At 44.8% G+C, this 18343-nt stretch overlaps 1 protein-coding gene across 2 annotated transcripts in view; it reads right to left on the bottom strand.

Annotated features, from left to right (window-relative positions):
• Nucleotides 1-18343, bottom strand: part of IGF1R (insulin like growth factor 1 receptor) — a 168972-nt gene that overhangs the window by 126383 nt on the left and 24246 nt on the right. For both annotated transcript variants that reach the window (XM_032194908.1, XM_032194907.1), the window contains exon 2: nt 14898-15443. In XM_032194908.1, coding sequence (XP_032050799.1) covers nt 14898-15443 — 546 coding nt within the window. The remainder of the gene's footprint in view (nt 1-14897; nt 15444-18343) is intronic.

Raw genomic sequence — 18343 nt, forward strand, 5'->3', positions numbered from 1 at the left:
TCTACAAACATTTATTTTTAAGCTGCTGGGAACAGAGTAAATTATTAAATGTTTTTGCACTTTACCCACAGGACAGATGCAAGAATACACTGCATAAGAAACGCTGCTTAGCATCGCCCTGAAACACTTCATACACGTCCAACGTGTCAGGAGAAAGGGCTTTGTCTTGCAGGGAAATGTCTTTTACAACAACAAAAAAAAGGAACAAAAAATAAGGCACGGCAAGGCAAGCCATCCATCATTCACATCCGTTGATATTTTTATGATACCAACAATCTAAAAATTGAGCTTTTCAAAGATGCAACAAGATAAAACCAAGCTATTCTTTGAGCAAAGATATAAACGGCTGCTTCCAGAAGCCTCGAATCGAGCCACTGCAGCCTTTCCACGCTTTTGAGATGCTCGAGCAGGCGGCAGCAGCTTCCCCCTTCCCAAATCAAAACGTTCCCTGTGAGGGATGACAAAACGAACCCCGGGTTTGCTTTGGTGGCGAAATGCCCAGCGCCACCAGTGTGCGCTGAGCCCCGTGGTCCAGCTCCCAGCCCAGCCGAAATCCTTCGCTCTCGCTCCTACCTCCCAGCACAGCCCGGTCCCCGCTTTAACAAGACATGTTAGAGAGTAATTACGGTTATTTATTGGTTGATTTTTGGAGTCAAGTAAAACGTGTCCCCAGGCTATAACCAGCAAGAGATTTTTTCACTTGGAATTAAATTGCTGGTTACTTTTCTGCGCTCCTTGTTGGGGTTAAAAAAGTGCCTGGGGTTCTCCGCGGCCTTTCTCCTGCCATAAAACAATCACAACTCCATGGCCATTTTCCCACTCAAACAATAAAAGCAATAAACACTGTTCAGACATTCCCCAAACTCGTGGACTAACAAAAGAGGATGCTAGGCGTGGGGGGTAAAATGAGGTCTGACAACAACAAACCCAAGGGAACGCGCTGGAGCGGGGAGATCCCACAAACCCCACGACTTCCCCATGTCCCACACGGGGTGAAGTCGATCCCAAAACCCGCACAGCCAGAGGGGTGCTGATGCCCTGCGAACGTGAGCCCAGCATCTTCCTTGAGGGTTGTCTTAAGATCCTGATGCCAATTTTGGGGTTTCTATCCTGAAACGTGGGTTAATGGCAGCAGGCACTCACCGGTTGGCTCCAGTCCCACCGTGAAGCTTTCTCCCGGTAGAAAGAGCCATAATAAGGAAAGGCTCCGTGCCTTCGGGACTTCAAAAAGGCAACGGGAAGGCCCAATCAAACTCCAGGCGAGTCAAATGGAAGACAGATTAGCTTTAAGGTGCCTGCTTTTACTCGGGATGACACCAATAAATCCAGTGTAATTGGACAAGCCAGGAATTACTATTATAGATTAAATAGGTCCCTCTTGGTTGGCCTGCTCTAAACCAACCAATTTAAAATCCATCAGATGTATGAATTGCATAAAAGCCTGGGCATAAACAGCCATGTCAAGTGCATTGTCTGCCTTCAAGTAAACTGCATTAATCAACCAAAAATATTTGGTTGTTTTTCACGCCAGGAGTCAATGTTTACAGTCGGAAAAATCCTCTGGCCTAGATTTTCAAACAGAACTACTGGGTTCAGACACCTTGCACGTGAGCTGTCAGCTCCGAGCGCCATGGATCAGAGGAGTTCTTAAAATTAAAACCATAATAAAAACAAATAAATCCAGATGTCACACTGAAAGAAAAAAAAAACTACTGTTTCACCACTATTTTGTTTTTAATTTCCATATCCAGAAAGAGCTGAGCCTCTCCCCCGGGGAATGTCTGTGACACATAAACCTTAACTTGGGAATCAGCCCGCAGGTGACCCAAGCTACCCAAACTCTTGGTCGCCCAAGGCACAGCCTGAAGTAGCAGCAGTGCAGGCTGCCAGAAAAGCTTCATGCCTACAAAAGCTGACGCCTTGGTCACATCCACAAGGCAGCAATCTGCAGAGGCGGCCCTTCTGCAGACGGCTTGCACTCCTCATGGCTGAGCCGTACCTGCGAAGGGTTTCCACATCAGCTAAGGAGGCAGCAGGATTTCTTTTGTGTTGACACGAAGCCCCGAGTTCCCAGTGATGCACCATTCAGAAGTTACCTGGCACTATGAGGTTCCAAGGCTTTGGCCCCTTCCTTGACTCTGGAGGATTTCTCCAGCTCCGATTCATAAAACCAGTGCTGAAGACAAACCGAACAGCCTTCTATAACACACGTTATAAAACACACCATCTGGCCCAGTGACTCATGAATATTTTTCTATATGATTACCATTTTCTTTCCTGTTTCTACACAATAGGTAGTGAGAAACAGACTACGACATGCCAGAGGTCTCGCAAAGGAAACGCATAGACCAAACCCTGAAGACACAGCTCACCAGGAAAGCCAATAAAAGGTTCGAGTCCAGATCATGATTTGTCTGGAGGTCACTCTGGGAAGCAATGCCCTCACCTAGTTAAGGTAGCCTGGCCCAGGAATCTCAGAGAGGGTTGGCCAAACCAGCCTGCAGTCGCTCGCCAACTTGCAGCCCTCGCTTGCCTTGGAACAGCTCGCTCAACCAGCGCCCTGCTCCCTGCTCGGCTGCTCCTTCACCTCCTGGTGTCCCGTCAGCTCTCACATTGCAGCAGCACCAACCCAACCCCATGCTTTTATTACTTCTAAATCATTGTCCACATGCGACATAAAGCAGTTGAAGCATTAGTTACCGCAGCACTTCAGAAGGCAAACCCATGCCTGAAAATAAGCAAAAAAGAACAGGTACAACCAAGTGCTCAGGACAACACGAGCATTAAAAACACGCTCGGTCCCCACATCGCGTTTTGCTGAAGAATGTGACTGGAACTGCATCTGGGGCTCTTCCCCTCCAGGTTGCTGGGGGCATGACACTTAACTGGGTCACCCCAGAAAGCTGTGGCTCGCAGGCTGCCTTTTGGGCAGCAGGAAGGTCAGACCCCCTGCTGTACTCGCTCCTGGAGGCAGCGCTGTGCTTGCTCTCCCTCCGGTGATTCAGGTGTCCCCCAGCCATGGCCCAAGCTCCTGGGAGATGGGCTCTCCCTGCTGCGACCACAGCCTCCCGCAGCAGCTGCATCGCACCAGTCACTGGGAACCACTCACATATCATTCAGTTCAATGAAACCTTACAAATGTGGGCAGCAGAGCCTTGCAGGAAAATGACCCAGAAAGTAAGGTGACCGAAGACCTCACAGCTTCTAACGTATGAACGTATCCTTTGACTCTAGCTTTCCTGCGAGTACTTTCTTCATACCCGAGCCACACCCCTTCACCCACACAAACCCTATAAATTTAATCAAGGAAGGAAGAAAGAGCATGAGATGTTTATTTCTATTTTTAAATACCTGGGAGGTGCCCCACGCTCCCTCCCTAGCCAGCTCACCAAGTAGGTGCTGCAGAGCCGTGAGATCTGGCGCGCGATCTGGCAGCAGCAGGCACATCCAACAGCAGCACATCACAGAGGCTCAGAAGGGTGCAGCCACCAGGAGAGGTCTCTGAAAAAACTGTTTCCTCTAAGTCAGGACAGAAAACAACACGGGGTGTTGATCCATAAAAGAAAAGGTACGCAACGTAGAGAGATATATTCACGCACACCGACACGCTTGCATCTAAGCGGCCCTACAGCTTATTGGGAACGAGGCAGCCTCCTGCTTGTTCCCACAGTTCCCTCACGCCTCGAGCGACGTTGGTTGCCACTCTGGTTGCTCTCTCCCCTCATCCAAATGGTTTGCATCGCAGATCTGCTGAAACATCAAGTTTTAACCAGGCCCTAATCCTGCTGACTTTTCTCGCAGAACTGCTGGAAAGGAATTCCTCCTGGCAGCTGCAGTGCCTCCGCTCATTAGTTTACCAAGCAGCAGCAGCATGGAACAGACAGGCAGATCGTCCCCGTGCTGCTCCAGGGGATGGCGATGCGGCCCCAGCAGGCACGGGGAAGGCTCCTGGATTCTCCTGGGCATAGAGGAAAGGCAGAGGCCTCCAAAAAATCGGGGAAGCACCGCTTGCAAGAGCCCAGGCAGGTTTCTGCCACGCTTGCTGTGATGCCTGGAACACAAGCAAGGAGGAAACTACTTTCTTTCAACCTCTACTACTAAGATTTGGGGGTGGGGATGTTGTATTTGTTTTGTTTTGTTTTTTTAAATAAATTTCCCACTTTAAGGCATCGTGTTTAACCAGGCACGACACAGAGTTATTCACAGCAATGCCAATCTCTCCTGGATACTAGAATAATGAGCAGGATAACGGGGCGAAATAGCAGCCCGCTGGCTGCCGACACTGTTTGTCCAGACAGCAGCCTTGTGTACAGGTCAGGCCATGCGGGCCGCTCAGCAGACCCAGAAAAACAAACATTTTCACTTCTTGCTACACGCCATAGAACGGATTTTGTTTATTAAACATCCTTAAAGCAAACAAAGCGCGTCTCCTGAAGATGTGCACGGAGCTTTGCACCATTTATGGTGACTGGTGAGCCCAGTGCTCCGCATTTCCTCCTCCTCCCTCATCCCAGGCCGGCTACCATTTTAATATTTACCAAGTAGAGAAGCACAAAAGCTTCCCAGCTTGAAGCTTTCAGGTCCTACACGCACCGTGGTGAATTTCTCCAGCCGGGAAGCTCGTGGATGCTGAGTGCAGAGCCCTGCCAGCACAGGGACAAGGCTATGACCCGCTATGAGTAAAACTGAGCCATTCCCCAGCCACGTCAGTTCACGGGGCACATTCACGATGCTCCTGCTCGAGCAGGCAGCCCAGCTCTGAAACCACAAGAAACTCTCACCAGCTGGCCGCTTTCTGCAGCACTGCCATGCTGCAACACTGCCACTGCATCCCCCACTCCAGCACTGCCCTCTCCTAACTCTACTGCATCCATCTCCTAACAAAGACTGTCTGCAGGGGGCTGACAAGGCCATCAGCCTCAAGAAGCTTCCTAAGGCTAGAATAAAAGCTTGTCCGAGGAAGAATATGGATTTTTCCACCTCTAAGACATACCCCAATTACTTGTATTCTCCTGAAACCAACTTTACCCTAAGCCAGCCTTTGATTTTTTTATTATTTTTTTTTTTTAACAAGTCTCTGTTCACTTTCCTGGAAGAGGTATCAGTTTCCCCTGCCACCACTCTTAGTTTTCTAGAGCACAGCAACACTGATTACTTTAATTTCTCCTCTAAAGAAGAGAAACGAACACACGCAAACAACTGCAGAGGGAAGAGGAAGACGGCTCCAGCTCTGAAGTGAGGATTTCCATCCTGGGTTTTATCTCCACCACCCACTGCAGCGTTTAATCGCAGACTCTCAGATCACAGAAGACGGAGCAGACGGTGAGTCACTGCAATCTCGGGTCTGCGAGCAGCGTTTCGCGTGGACCAGTCAATTCTGATTCTGCCAAGCAGCCTTAAAGCAAAGCATCTTCCCTGGGAGACAGCTCCTACCTCCGATGCACGCGCTGCCTTCAGGAGGAAAGCTCCGGAGATGGAAGGGAACTTAGTCAATGTTTGCCCTTGACGTTGTAATGATTTCAGATTCAACTCATGCTAGGTGGGGAGGCAGTGATTCTCAAACACGGGCCTTGCTGATAGCTGGCTTGAGAGCCACAAACATGCCCTGCTCCAGGCACCCACAGCCTGGCCCTGGAGAGCAGCTGCCCACACCAAGCGGTGGCTCAGGCTTCTGTCACGTGCTAGGCTGCTCTTTAAAGGGGAGTCCCCACAAAACAGAAATATATATCCATATATCCATCATTTTTCAGCTCTGGACTTGTTCAGCCAGCAGTCACAGCTCCTCCTCTCTACGCTCTAAGGGCTGGAGGCAGGCAACACTCCTATTAGATTACTTCAAATCCCCCAAAGGAAAAGATAAAACCCACTAAAGGGTAACACCAGCCCTGGAGACAGAGCCTTATCTCTCCCTGATCAATTATCGTGAGCACCAGCGAGGAGCAGGGCGAAGAGACAGACGCTGGGCTGGGCGGCCGGAGGTGCAGAGCAGCCAGCGTTACTGTGATCAGGGGCAGCAGCTTTGGGTTCTGGCTTGGTGGGGGCTCCTTTGTACTTCTGGTTTGTTGTTTGGTTGGGTTTGTGTTTTTTCTCCCCTCTCCTACAGAACAGCAGTTGCTTGGATCCGTTTGTGCAGCACGAAGCTTCCTGGGTGTCACACGTCGGAGCAGCACGGAGCGCCTGGGAATTAGCACCGTGCTTGTCTGATACCTAGGGACAAACCTTGAGAGCAGCACGCCAGCACCGCAATTAATCCAAAAGATCTCCCTGCCTTTTTAACACCACGGAAACTACTTCAACCAAAGAACAAGAAGATTTTCTTTTATTTTTTTTTTTTAACCTCTTTTACCTTTACACCCCTTCGCCACACCCGTAGGGTGACCTATTTGAACCAGGCTGAAAAGCTCCATCCCAGCTCCGTGATACATAACTTCCATTTTAGTGAAACAATCCATCTGCTCCATGTGACTCAGAGCCTGCTTTAAGAATGCAATACTGTTTAGGCCAACGGTTGCACCGCACAAAGTGTTTTGTTCACATGCATTCCTTTGGGATGACAGAGCCTATCCACGGCTGTAACGGTTGGGGCCTGTGGTTTTTTTCCCTCATCCGCTGAATGCTGCAGTGACTAAGCTGACAAAAATTCCTAGCCAATTATAAACCCACTTAAAGAGACAGGCAACCCCCCTGCAACCTTGCCTTGCCATCCTATACGGGAAGTTTCTATACATAGAAAAACATCTCCTCCTCCCGAGGCCTGCGCTGATAGAAAAGACTTTCGCTGCACGCTCGACACTTCCAACGTGCTTCCCAAATGGCATCATTTCACAAAACTGCAAGCTCTACCCCATCCACAAGCCTCAATCTCCCTCTCATCACCGAAACAGCCCCCACAGGAGAAGCAGACCCTCCAAATGGGTTTTGGTAGCACGAAGTCGATGGGACGGCTAACGGGGACGAGGAGCCTCCAGAGCCAGAGAGCACGGTTTGTTAGGAGGGGACAGCCAAGCGCCTATAAACCAAATGTGTTGCAACAAGGAAAAAACCCATCACGAAGGTCACACTGATGTACAGGCTACAAGTCGGAGCCACCTAAGAGCGTCAGCTGAACTTGAGCAACAAAGAGAACTTGGAGTTGCCTCGAAATCCCTCTGAATGTGCAAATCAGCAACCAGATTCCCCAAAACACCAGCCACTGAAATCCCTCTGGATGCAGAAATCAGCAACCAAACTCCCCCCAAACATTCTAGGAGGGATCCTCAAGTCATGTGCTGAATTCATGCTCGCCCTCATCATCAAGGGCCATACAAATGTATTTAATAATTAGTCGGGGCATACAGAACTATGCTGTGGGCAGGTAACTACAAGTTCATTTTGCCCCACAAGATACAGTAAATGAGAAAAAAAGAGGGAACAGCATGGGGTTTGTGAACTTACAGGCTCTTAGCTTTAAAAACTCAAATTATGGGCACCTCAGCCCCGAGATGTTATGGCGGGCAAACTACTTGCTAAATCATTTTTAGCGCTGAGCTGATAGCACATGCACATTCCATTCTCAACACTGGAAACGTCGCCGGGGAGGGGGAGGAAGAGAGCGCCCAGAGCTGAACCAGGCTCAGTTCACCTCAAAGGGGGGAGAAAAAAAAAGCAGGTAATTGTACAATCTGTATTAACATACTATTATCCGAGCATCTTTTATTATGAGTTAATTCTCAGAGCCGTAAACAGACTTGAGAAGGAAATCACGCTATTAGCGGGAAGGAAGGCTAAACAACAACTGTTTCATCACTGCTGAAGACTGAAAACTTGGTTGCCACATGAAAACAGCTTATGAAAATGCTTAAGGACAATTAATTCTTTATGTTCATGTGTGTTTGGGAAAGGAAAAAAGAAAAATGGCACCCACTATTCAAAACTTATGGGGCACGATTCCTCTCTGGGATTGAATTTAGGTGAGTTTCACCTTTATTTCTTATGAGAAGTCAGCTGGCGAGTTCAGTGAATGTGCTCACGTGCCCACCTCCAAGCCTCCTCCAGCCAAATTCAACTCCGGATCAGTCACTGCCAAAGATCCGGCTCTACACATTCCACGCACACGGACGGCTGGGCGGCGCACAGATCTTTTTAGGGCCCCCACCAAGATCAGAAGACTGCAGCTCAAGCTCACACTTCGTTAGATGTCTGCACAAGCAATCCCTGTCGGCACAGAGATCCCAGGACAGGCAGCCACCGCTCGGTCACTGCTAGCTGGACTCATTCATGGCAAGAGCCACCGACGTCGAGAACTGCAGCAAACCCTAAGCCAGCTTCAGTTTGCCTTGTCCCTGCGACATTTGCAAAAAAAAGCAGCTTTCCTCTGGTTTTACAATTGACATTTCCCTGACATTTTGCTAGCTATTCCCAGTTCCCAGTTGTTTTGCTAATTTATCATAAAATTTAAGGCTTACACTGCATGTAATTAACAATACAACTGTCTGCTCTGTTACCAAACATTTGCCTACTGAGCACCAATGGTGCCAGGAAGTCCCCTCTAAGCAGGTTAACTAAAGATAAGGTTCAAATTTAGTGCCATGACAACACAAGGATGCTTTTATATCGTCTCATAAGAACTGGCATTGTTTTATCTCCCCACCCATTACCACACAGTATCAGGAGAAACTCAACCAAGGAGTTAACGTACATGCAACCCATAAAACCAGGGGATGACTGTTTGCCACAAATCATCTCAAATTATACTTATATAGTTCTTTTTCTGACAATGGAGCTGTTGTTTGGCTACGATACTTCACGTAAATCCATACCGTAATAGCAATCAAAATTTCTAAATTTTGTGAGACAGATCCCAAGCCATTAAAGAGAGGCGTGGGGCAGACCTCAAAGGGTCTTCTGCCCAGCCAGCTATCAGTCTCAGCACGTGTAACAGGCTTTGACAGAATGCACAGAAAACTGGCTGCACTTCCTACCTCAAGCAAGGTTTTTGTGGGGTGTATCAACTTCAAAACTGGTAACCCCCATCTCTTGGCACTCAGTATGGTCAGCCCAAGGCCTGTGCCAAACAGTCTGTGTTACTGGGGAACAGGCAGATACGTTTAAGCATCCTACTATTATCTGTAAGGTACTGTACCTCCACTGAAGTCATGGAAGCATGCACTGATCTCATTCCGCTACATATGAATTTCCTTTCCCTATTCCTTTAGGAAGAACAGCACCAGAAGAAATGAAGGACGCTCACTGGAAAATGACTGCGCATCATCTGGTGAGCGTCCACCTTTGGACTGAAAGATGAAGCATGTCAAAGCAGATGTAAAATAGCATGTTTGGTCAGCAGAAAAAAAAAAAATGCATACACGTGAATAAAAAATATACAAGAATCAAACCCTCTGACAACATACTGAACTTCTTCCCCTACAATTTCAAGTTTTTACTCTTTACTCCAAAAAGTGTGCAAAAGTTCGAAATTTTTGGAACAATTAAAAATAAAAACTGTGGCAAAGAGTCACTGATGCACACAATTAATTTTGTCAAGCCTTTAATACTGGAAAACAGAACTTCGAAATGTGAAGCCCTCCCAAAAACACTGCACATTTACGCCAGAAAGCAGATAGGGAGCCAAGACAAATATTAAACACTCGCACTTAGTTTCTGGTGACTGGTACAGAGGCTGCAGGACTCGAGATGTTCCCTCCCAGGTTATGGCATCTTGCAACAGAACTTTGCTACGGAACAAAGAGAAATGGCAAGCATACGTTTGTTTAATTTTAGCCCTTTTCTCAGAATATAAACCACTGCTACAGTAATTAACTGCAGATTGGCCTCAACTGCTCTGCGGCCATTCCAGCTTACTAATTAAATATGCTCTCACAGCCATAATAAAAATTCTGGGAAACCTTTGGCTGAGGAGCAAGCTTCTCAGGAGGGGAGCGAAAGTCAGGAAAAAACTTCATTCAGAACGAAAACACTAAAAAAAAATTTTTAACGTGCTCCAGATTTTTCTAACTCAGTGACACCAACTGTGCCTTTTACGATTTTTTTTTTTTGTCTACCCTTCTATTTATTCTTTTCAGAAGATGTTTGCTTGCTGGAGAGTTTGCATACCAACCAACCAGACAAACAACCTGTCCATTTCAAACTCTGTTCAGGTTTGTATGTTGTTGTTTTTCAAACCCAACCAGAATACTATGAGCATTATATACGCTAGCTTCACTTACCATCATAGCACATCAAAACTGCTTACTACAAAAACTTGAAAAGCGTATTTATTGTCTCCTGCTGGTACAGGCAATTTCTATTACCTCTCAGGGTTAAAGAAACAAACAAACAAAGCAAAACCACACACCCTTAAATGAAGCAGCAAACAAACAAAAAAAAAAAGCATGCAGATGTAATTTAAAACAAAATAAGGGCAATCTGATGGAGCACCGCTGGCTCCCTACTCGTCTCTCCTCTCTCTGCCCCCTCCCTTCGCATCTTCATATCGTTCCTGTAAGATCCGTGTTTCTCAAAGACGGAGGAGTACTGAGGGTAGATTCCCTGAGAGGGAAGAGCAGGGAGGAGAGAAGGGGAAAAAAAAATCCCAGCACATGGTTTCGCCACTACTCTGCTGAATCACCAGGGAGCAGATTCCCAGATGGCGTACACTGGTAAGTACCGCACAAGTCAATGGAGCTATGTCAAACGATACCACTCGACTGCATTATCTGGTGAGCTCCGTGTAAACAAACAGGAGCAGATTCCGAATATTTGTGAGAATACATCATGTTACTGTCTCCATATGTTTAAACATTTTAGTGGAAGGTACATATGGACCGCTCTTCCCACTCACTGTCATTCTCTCCCTCCTGTTCCCCATTCCCCACATACACTGCAGCTTTTCAGGCCACCGTCAAACCGATTCAGAAAGGAATAAGGATACATTTTCATTGAAAACATTTTGTGCTCAGTTGCCATCTGCTTCTTTATCAGCCTCCAAATCCTCACATGCCTTTTCTGTGGTCTTTGGTTTCACACATTTGGAAGCCTCGCGTTTTTGGCCATTGTGTTTTGCAGCGCAGCCTACGTGAGCTATTGTTTTTCATGTCAAATTCACCTCTTAAAACATGCGCTTATGCTTATGGCCCTAATTCTCTTGACAACATCGATTTAAACGTGTTTTTTTTTTTCTTTATGCCAGTGCCAAATTAATTCTAAAGATCCCTCATGTGCTTCAGATACTCACTTTCATTGTTTTTATGGAAAACGTGCTTATTCTGTCCCCAGAAGTTTCAGCCGAAGCCGTTACGCCTTCGCGGCAGGGGGTAGCAGTCTGTCCTCCCCTGCCTCACCAGAGCCCTTGTTCTTCTTTTACCAGGGTAGCAAAGGATGATTTTCAGCTAATACTTGATGGAGAGTTTCTCCAAGTTAATTGGGGGGTGGATGTAAAGTGGGTGAATAATTAAGATGCAGCGCAAAAAGAAAAAACACACACATGTACTCCACAGATCGTGTATGTGGATCTCTGCTAGTTTTGCCATTGCTCTCTTACAGACAGTTTGCCAACTTCATTTCTCATCGCCTCTGCAAGTGCAAAAAGCTCCTTAGGAGGTGTTAGCTGGACTCATTCAGAAAACCGAACACAAAGATTACAGTAGACAAGGGATCCTAAACTTCCAGGCAGGCTTTCACAACTGTAATTTACACTTGGTTTATGCAAAGACCTAGCGACCAAAGCAGCAAACCTCCAAATTTAGTCATCAACAGAAGAATATGGAAAACAATGGAAGTCTGCTTTACAGTAGGTCAATGGACAGGCGAAGCAAGCGTGTCACCAGTGACTGCTCTTTCAAGGGGCACAGCAGGAAGGGTTTTTCTGGTTCTCACATCAATCGCTGAGTAAGATGCAGGCAGCTTCCAGAAGTGTTTCCAGCAGTCACAACTGCCAGAAGGTGGCAAAAAAAAAAAAAAAAAAAAAAAAGAGAGAGGCTATCATCTTATTTGTGTGTCTGAACACTAAGTTTTTACCTTTTCCATCTCTACCTGTGCCCCGAAGTCCAACCATTCATGGAAACAACTTCAGAAATCTCCTTTTATCTTGAAAGAGGTTTTTATGTGGACCTGCAACCAAACTGAATGAAGCACGGCTGACATTCGATATGCCAGAAGAGAAGTAGGTGCAAGTCAGAGAGATGATAGCATGCCAAGCCCAACAGAGCATGCCGTGGCTCCAAAGTGAGCGAACTAGTAAGGCTGCTGCCTTGGGGCACTCAAAGGTAAAGGAATGTATACTACACAGAAACCAGGGCAACAAAACTGGCAGAGACACTGCCGACACTTTATGCTGAACCTTTACAAAAAAAAATTTTAAAGTTACAGCTTCTTTGTAGCTTATTCAACTATAGAAACGTCAATGGATTATTCTAAGTCAAACACAGCATATCCTTCCCTCTCTCCTCCCCTCCACCCTCAACATTGTTCCTGCACGAGTTATATTGAAGGAAGCACAAGGTTTTTCCTTTGTTTGTGAGCAAGAAAGAGAAGGAAAAAAACAACTTCCATTCAATGGCAAGACTAAACAGAAGCCAGGCTACTTGAAAGTACTAAGTGTTCCCACACAGCGTTTTACCCACCAACTTGAGATCTTTCAGCGTAAAACCTACCCAAGGACAAAAGAGATTTAATATACCCTCCTCCACAGATCCAGAACAAAGAAAAATAAAAAGGCATAAATGAACCCTGAGTGACAGACAGCATTTTCAGTTCAACATTACTGTGACGCACAAGGAGAATGTCAGGGTTAAATTAGATACTACACTAGAAAAATATTCCCTGGAAAATAACATGGGTCTCCTGTCTTTACTGGTAGGAAAACGCAGATTAAAAACACCCAGTCACTTGAAGTCCTTGCTTCTATTCTTTTTCATGTCCTTGTGTAGTTTTGTACAGCGTATCCTCTCCAGGCCAGGAGTTCATTGCCAGTGCGTTCAAGCAATCTAGCACAACAGACAGAAAGCTTCCTTTTCAACCACTGGACATTTACACCTCCCTTGTTTTTCTTCAGAAAGGGAACACTTTGGTGTTGTGTCTTTTTTTGTTGTTTGTTTTCCTTCAAAACAAATGGCTGGCAAATTAAAAGCCTTCCTCATGAAGTCAGTGGCTTATCAGGACTAGCAGATTAAATAGGCCCAACCTTCTCGCTCTTTATTTAATAGAACTTGGCGATTCTTGTTATGCTATGCAACCTAAGATACTCTAAACCCACATTGTTTTCCACAGTGTAATACTCTTAACAAGCCTTTTAAGGCTCTTTTTCAATACTTTCTTTCTTCTTCATGATCTCCCACAAAAGGAAGATGAAAGCATATAGGAAAAGAAAAACATTACTTACATCTCTGCTTTAAAAGCGCTGCCATCACAGTATAACTATGACCTCATCTTATCTAAACACATCTCTTCTCATGTGCATTTGGGATCCAAATTATGTTAACATTCCCCTAGAAGTCAACAGGCTTTTCTTGCACATTACTTTTGTCTACTCCAAACAGCCGGAGCACAGAGCAGAAAGCGAGTTGTTGTATCCCATTAAAAACACTACTTATACCCATTCAAATCACTGAAGGCAACGAGGTTGGCACAGGAATCACCTCGGTCACCCTCTGCAGACAACCAAGCTGCACTCTTAATGAGGACATAAATTCGGCTTGCTGAAGCCTAATGACTCACGGCAACACAAAGTAAGAAAGCAGAGCAGCTCACTTCCCTCACCTCCGACAAGTCACACAGTCTTCCAGTAAGAGGCCGAGGGGCTTTCTTCTCTTTATTTAATCACTGACTTTATTTCCTGGAAGAATTATTGATAAAATCATAGCCCCACAAATGCCTTTTCACAGAGACATTTTTGGCATGTGTTCACTGAAACTGCCCTACAAGGTGCTTTAATTTCACTTCTAATTGAACGTGAGGGCTTCACAAGCACCTGATGACCTACTTAAGACATAAACACACAATCAGCTCTCCCAGAGGACAGTAACCTGAACAGCCCTGTTTCTGTTTTCTCTCACACAGGGGTGTTTCCTACCATCTAGTATGGTAGTCAAGACTGCCCATGGAATTTAGGAACTGTTCCTCCCAGTGACGACTGCTTGTAATTAAGCCCCACTGATACTGCAGGGCTCAGCTTTCATAAAGTTACAGGATGAACTCAAAAAGCCTGCCATGTAATCATGTTATCTGAGTAAACTATGTATTTGTTTACTCTATTTTTAAAAAGTGAGAAGAGATCAGGTTTTGTTTTTGCTAATGATTGCTATCAGAAAAACACAAACTGTCATACCAGGTAAGAACAAAAACAGGCAAGGATAACTTCGCCGAGAGTCAAGATAGCCACTGACTCTTTAACACTGCACACTGTACTGTAACAAAAATGCTTTAAGTAAAAAAAAAAAAAAAAAAAAAATCTTAGGTACAGAATTTGTCATCACAGAAACTTCTGAAGGTACATGCCAAGGGAGGCAAAGAACAAAGTCAAAGTGAGTTCAGTAAACAGCTTCAGCGCGGCAGCGACCGGGGCATACGTAACATCACTTCAGCGAGCAGGAGGACATGGAGCTCAAAAGCCACCTCCTGCTGAAGTCCTCAACCCAGCTGTGCATTAATTCTACACTTAAACACCTGGAAACTTTTTCATGGGGAAGTAATGCAGGAAGCTTGAGGGTTTTTGATACTTTTGGGTTGTTGTTTTTTCGATCAAGTGAGATGATCCTCTTCTAGCTGGGGAGGAATTTATCTGTCTAGTTACTGGATAACTCGTCATGTGGACTACATACCAGAAGAAAAGTTTAAGTTACTAATGAGCTTAAAATAAAACCACAAAATTAAACCTCTGCTCCACAAAGAGGTAACAGAAACTCAAGCTATTCAATTCTTACTTTTCTGGCAGTGGTTTGTGGTCCAGCAGCGGTAGTTGTACTCGTTGTTAATAGAGGTCTTCTCGCACAATGGCTTCTCTTCCATTGTTCCTGGACACAAGTCCCCACATTCCTTTGGAGGTTTATTCCCAACAATGTAGTTATTGGACACCGCATCTAGGATGAGAGACCAGTCCACCGTGGAGAGGTAACACAGGTCAGAGTTCTTCTCAATCCGTATGGCCCCGCGGGTTATGTTCCTCAAATTGTGAAGCCCAATCTCTTTAAGATTTGTCATTTCAAAGATAACCAAGGCATAGTTGTAGAAAAGGTTCCTCCCACGAATAACTGTGAGGTTGGGGAAGAGATCGCTGAGGCTTTCCAAGCCTGCCACACGGAACAGCAGCAAATAGTCAGTTATGACAGTGAGCTTTGGGAAGCGGAAGTTGCGGTAATCCTCTGCTTTAGAGATGAGCAGAATTTGAAGGAAACCCTCAATTACCGTACAGTTCTCCAGACGTTTCAGCTCATGGATATCATTGCGAATGTCAACATTTGGCCCACAAACTGAAAGTGTAGAAGAAAACAGGAAAGTCAGTAAACAAAACATTTTTAAGGTTTGCAGAACCGTAATGCACATTCACTCTTCCAGTAGCCATAATTTTTTTCCCAACTTTATTAGGCTACCCTGTTAAAATAGGAACCAAGTAACTGCTTTACATACACACTGAGTATCTATTTCATTTAACCCATCACTATTAACGCTACCAGCAGCAGCACAGGGCCGCAAGCCACGTCCTTCAGACGACAGAGGAACGTTGTGTGATTACTGCTGTTGAAAAGAGAGCTGCATTAGCTTGAGAGACATAAACTCCGTTCATCTGCACACCCTGCTTCAAATTACATCATGACACACGTGCAAGCAGGCCAGGGGCTCAGCCACACGACTCCCAAGAAGTCGATCAGCATAGACAATAATCCCCTGGTCGTTACATTACTGATTTACATCCCCTCTACACCACCTTGATACATGGACATAAAGGTGAACGCTATCCAAAAGATTCCAACTTATGACTTTTTGAATCACTCTTGCCTTGCGATGACTTGATCAGCAACCCCACAAAGCCCACAGAAAGCTCCTCAGCACCTCCTGCACTGCAACTGGGAGGAAAAGAAAGTGCTCGGACCTGTAACTAATGCATGGAATTCCGCTTTGCATGTTCCAGCGAACCAAGCTGCACTCATTTTGGCACGAAGGCACAAAAAAAAAGTTTCTCAAGTTCTAAGAAACACGGGATCAATTTATTTACAAGAACACACAGCATCACAGCGAGGAATTTCCCTTGGAAACAACAGGCTGAACTCAATGCACTCGAGAAAACAATGGCCCAAGAGGAATGGTCCCTAATAAATCTGTTTATTAGGTCTTTCCATATTAGTCAAGTACCACAATAATAATTTTAAAGGGGCTGGAAGAAAAGTACTAATAATACAATAATTAGACACAAAACACACTTTGATGTAAAACAAAGAACTATGGTGTGGAGAGAGCTGTTGTTCTTGGACTCCCTCAGACTTGGTCTTCCGTGGAAAACAAGGAATAAAGACTCCCCAGAGTAGATAATAAAGCTGCTTGTAAGCAAACAAAGTAAAATACCAATTTATTTGAGAAACCCAAAACTTAAATAAACTCCAAGCAATTAAATTTTGTGGAAAGGTTCTCTTCTTACACATGCTAGGCTTAATTATTTTAACAACATTTTTTTTCCTCAGACAAGAAATAAGTCCAAACATAAACTCTGGAGCCAAAAATATTAATTCTAACCCTGACAAACTCTCTAGAGATTCAGAAACCACTCTGACAATCAAAAGCAGTCCTTCTGTCCCACAATTCTTATCTAAAGCTAATAACTTAAGCTAACAGAGGATCCAGGATGTGAACATGCTAAAACCATAGCAACTCTAACATCCAACAAGGACTTAATAATATCCGACAAGGACTTAAAAAACAGGTAGGACACCGAATGATTACTGGCAGATAATACACATTAAGGGCAAAATAAGAACCACACTTCCGCGCTAGAGGGACAATGAAAAAAAAAAAAACCTAACCACAATAGGACAGGATCTTTGCTGAGAAACAGATGTTTTCTAGGCAACTATTACCTAGTCTTCCTTCTATTATGTATTTTAATGGGAACTGCTGCACTAGAAGTAGCCACAACCAAGAACATTCATTGCCTAAACCTTAAAAACAAACAAAAAAATCCTAATGTACCACGCAAAACACTTGGCCTTCAGGCGCAGCGAGATAAGAAGTTCCCATTTTAGCATATAGTGAGTACAGAATTGCATACTACTGCCTGGAGTAGATGTGTCAAAGCTTTAATCTCAAGAAAACAACACCGAAACAAACAAATTAAAAAAAAAGACAAGGTGAATGGGCTGGCCATACCCAGCTCTAAAAAGCCAGATGGGAGGGGAATGTGAAAGATACCCAAGACAGTAGCTCTGGTAATAGATGGTCACATGAGGCAACAACGTGGGCTTCCCACCTCCCAGATCTGCAGTGAAGACAACCATGACCTGGATGAAATTGCTTTTGCAAGCTGGGATCCAAGCCTTGCTTTCAGCTTCTGAAACTTTCTTCAGAAAGACCCATCCTCCCACCCATCCTCAAGAGACCGTGCCCTCTGGCCGAAGCACAGCTCAACAATAATATCAGCAAGTTTACGTTTGGACATCAGGCTTCTCCTTCCTTTAGGAAGGAAAAAGAAAAAAGAAAAAAAAAAGTTAAAATAGAGCGTTTCTCCAATTAAACTGTTTTGGTTTCTGACTCTACCTGTTGGCAGGACAAGGTGAACAGAATGGTTCCTGTTATGCCAAAGCAAAAGTAGCAAAATTTATTTTACTGCCATAAAATTTTAGAAAGCTTAGCTGCTCCAAGCCCTTTATTTTGTTAAAGAAATGAAATTTGCACTTGCGCTGACATTTTGCAGGCAAGGTTCCAGAGTGATGGGTTTAAAAACAGCTGAGTTACAATACCCTAAAGAACAATTTGTAAGAGAAATGGCAGCAACCGTTAACTAAAGCATTATATATCTGTCCATGCATCTATTCCGAGGCTGGGTTTTCTAAGGCATATTGGTTTTAGCTTTATGTTTGTTTCAGCTTGAAAGTTACTTAATTTTAGATATTTAATGCTTTTATAAATCAATGAGATTCCTAGAACTTTATGGAAAAAGTATGCACTCACTTGCCTCAATTATGAAACATCATCCCCTTAATACTGAAAGGATGAAGTCCAGGGGGCTCAAATGTTAGCAATGGCTTACAGATGAGCATGCTGCTGACATTTGTGATTTAAGAACTTATTAGTCTATCTAGCAAATTGTGTTTTGCAGAACTTGATGCATATAATGAGAACTGCAGAGACCTAAACGTGAAGTAGGACAAGCACCTTGGCC

The sequence above is a fragment of the Aythya fuligula genome, chromosome 11 (assembly GCF_009819795.1).
Source record: "Aythya fuligula isolate bAytFul2 chromosome 11, bAytFul2.pri, whole genome shotgun sequence".
In the NCBI taxonomy this organism is placed as follows: Eukaryota; Metazoa; Chordata; class Aves; order Anseriformes; family Anatidae; genus Aythya; species Aythya fuligula.